This window comes from Montipora foliosa, chromosome 12 (genome assembly GCF_036669935.1).
Source record: "Montipora foliosa isolate CH-2021 chromosome 12, ASM3666993v2, whole genome shotgun sequence".
NCBI classification, from domain to species: domain Eukaryota; kingdom Metazoa; phylum Cnidaria; class Anthozoa; order Scleractinia; family Acroporidae; genus Montipora; species Montipora foliosa.
This window is the reverse complement of record NC_090880.1, coordinates 27,872,775-27,875,274: the sequence shown is the minus strand read 5'-3', so window position 1 is coordinate 27,875,274 and position 2,500 is coordinate 27,872,775. Positions and strand designations below refer to the sequence as shown.

At 37.2% G+C, this 2,500-nt stretch overlaps 1 protein-coding gene across 1 annotated transcript in view; it reads left to right on the top strand.

The window, feature by feature from the left end:
* LOC137979769 (uncharacterized) overlaps positions 1 to 2,500 on the top strand; it is a 6,411-nt gene that overhangs the window by 2,613 nt on the left and 1,298 nt on the right. The window contains exons 3-4 of the mRNA XM_068827118.1: positions 1,311 to 1,656; positions 2,070 to 2,500. The exon at positions 2,070 to 2,500 is cut by the window's right edge and continues 1,298 nt beyond it. Coding sequence (XP_068683219.1) covers positions 1,311 to 1,656; positions 2,070 to 2,273 — 550 coding nt within the window. The 3' untranslated portion in view covers positions 2,274 to 2,500. The remainder of the gene's footprint in view (positions 1 to 1,310; positions 1,657 to 2,069) is intronic.

Here is a 2,500-nt window from a genome sequence, read left to right as displayed (position 1 = left end):
AATACATCGAAAAAAGGTGTTGTATTAGAGAAATTTTCCCGAAACTTTTTTATTTGAAGTGCCATCGTGAATGATATGTGCATGCAAAAAATTGATAGGTCACCAAGCAAAATTTCGAGATAAAGACAATTTTTTTAGGTTTGTGCGATTTTACGCCTATTTTCACTTCCGGTGTGTTGCGCTCTAGTTTTGATAGAAATTTGATTCATTCAACTGACACATGTTTCTTAGTTATGGTGTGTGTAGGTTGCACGCACGCGCAGCTAAAAACCCCTTTCAAGCCTCCTCAAAGTGTTTGTTATCGTTCAAAAACTCATTAATAATTCATAAGCCAATTAACCTATCAAATGGTCGATACTACACCATGTGCAGTGACTTGATATCGATAAATCTCCTCCTTATTAGTATGCGTTGTTTTATCAGTTGATAAAACACTCATTTAGTATGCAGTGTTTTATCGGATGTAAAGACACTGCATGTGACTTATGAATATTAACTAATTTCAGCCATTACAAATTTCAGGGTCGATACTTTTACCCATTCTCCCTCCAAACTTCTTCAACAAATTTTGTCAAACCAAAAGATTAAACGACTCTGCCATCATGTTAACAATGTGCTTATCTAGACGCTTGATTTTGTCCTGTTCCATGTCAAACCCTGCTTCTTTGTTAGCTGGTTGTTTGTTCAGCCTTGCATTTTGCCATTGTGCAAAAATATTAAAAGACCAATTTGTGACATAACGTGTTGATTTTGGAAAGGATTTTTCCAGCAAGGCTTTTTCTTCATTGGGAATTTTCAATTCTCTGAACTTTCTCCCATGCAAGATTTTTAACTTGGCCCTTCTTCAACCATCGACTGCAACAAAGAAAGGACTGAAGGAAAAAAAACATGCTTGTAAAATTACCATACTGCTTATAAGGTCCACTTGTTTATTTTTGCATGCTAATGTCTTGCTCTCACAATTTGAACCTTTGTTTGGACTCCCGAAGGAAATGCTGGAATGTGTTTGAGGCCGTTCAAAAAACTTGCAGCACAGGGTTTATCGGGTCTAAAAACACTCGCCTACACCTCATGTTTTTAAACCCAATAAAACATTACGTAATAATTATACCTTTTGGTGTGTATGACTCTTCCCTTACCAAATTCTACTTCTGTTTTCTATCCAATCTGTTATTCTCCTTGATTTCTTTTCATCACCTTTCCGAACAAGTTAACAAGTTTGATAAGTGCCATGTCCTTTCTTTGGACTCAACAAATGTGGAAAGCATGTGTGAGAACAATATAATTTTGTAGCACTTTTCTCCAACTAGAATTATATGTCGGCGCTACCAGGATATCTGTGACAGGGTGAGGAACTCGGTCATCAATACTTTCTTCGAGGAGACATTCTTACAAATGTACAGCAAACAGAAATTAAATCAGCACCTACTTAGACTGAACCTCGAAGGACATCTGCAGAGAATTTTACAATCAGAAACAGTGGATCAACTTATTAGCACAGAGCTTCATTCATTGGCAATGTCTCCTGAAGGGCAGCTGCTGTTATCTGCTGGTATTGATCTGGCATCACTTAGATCACTGGTGAAGCCCTATGTTGTAGAACGTTTGACTGATGTAGTTCCAGATGTTATGGAGAGATTTTCTTTGTACTCTCAGGTAGGCTGTGGATGCAATCATTTGAGCCGAAATTTCTAGTTGAAGTTTTGGAAATTTTCATTTGTCAAAATAATGGAACTGTTGTTTTCTCTGGAGTTTGCCATTCTTGCTCTTTGCCGTCTCGAGGCCAATTCTCCAGAAATATTGACCGAGAGAATTGTACCATTGACGTCAAAATATCTCGTGTGCAGTGGAATGGTTGGATTTCTTTCATTGAAATGAAATATCAGATGAAGCAGGAAGATCTCAGGTTTTCAGAAAAAGAGAATTTGAGAGAGAAAGCAACAAGTTTCTCTAGACTGTGACCTCCTGTTTGGAGGCAGCTAAACACACAGGACAGGGAGCAAGGGAAGTTACATGCTTCGTTCTTTTTACACGATGAAAAAAAATTCTATTTTTCTTTCATTAAACAGGATCAAGGTATCAAAAGACTGAAACAGGAACTTATAATGTATACAACAAGAAGGAAGCAAGAAGTGTCCTCCCAAAGAGTAGAACTATTAATTAAGGACATGATGTTCAGTCATTTATGTCTTCTGGTTGTGTTCGGTTGTATTGTTGGAATTTTACTCGGTGTTCTATCCCGTATCACTGGAGTTGGGGTGATAATTATGTAGAGTAACACTTATGTCAAGAAAAGATTTATCATCATCATCATCATCATTATTATTTATAATAAAGTTTCGATATAACCCACGCTCTCATTGGTTTAAACAGCGTGCTTTATGAGAGTACAAAGCACGGAACAAACGAAAGCTTGCGCCATCATCCGCAGAAATGGCAGATGAATTTCCGAATTTTTCCTTGGGTGTTATTGAACAGTTTGTTTTCCAATTGTCATGTC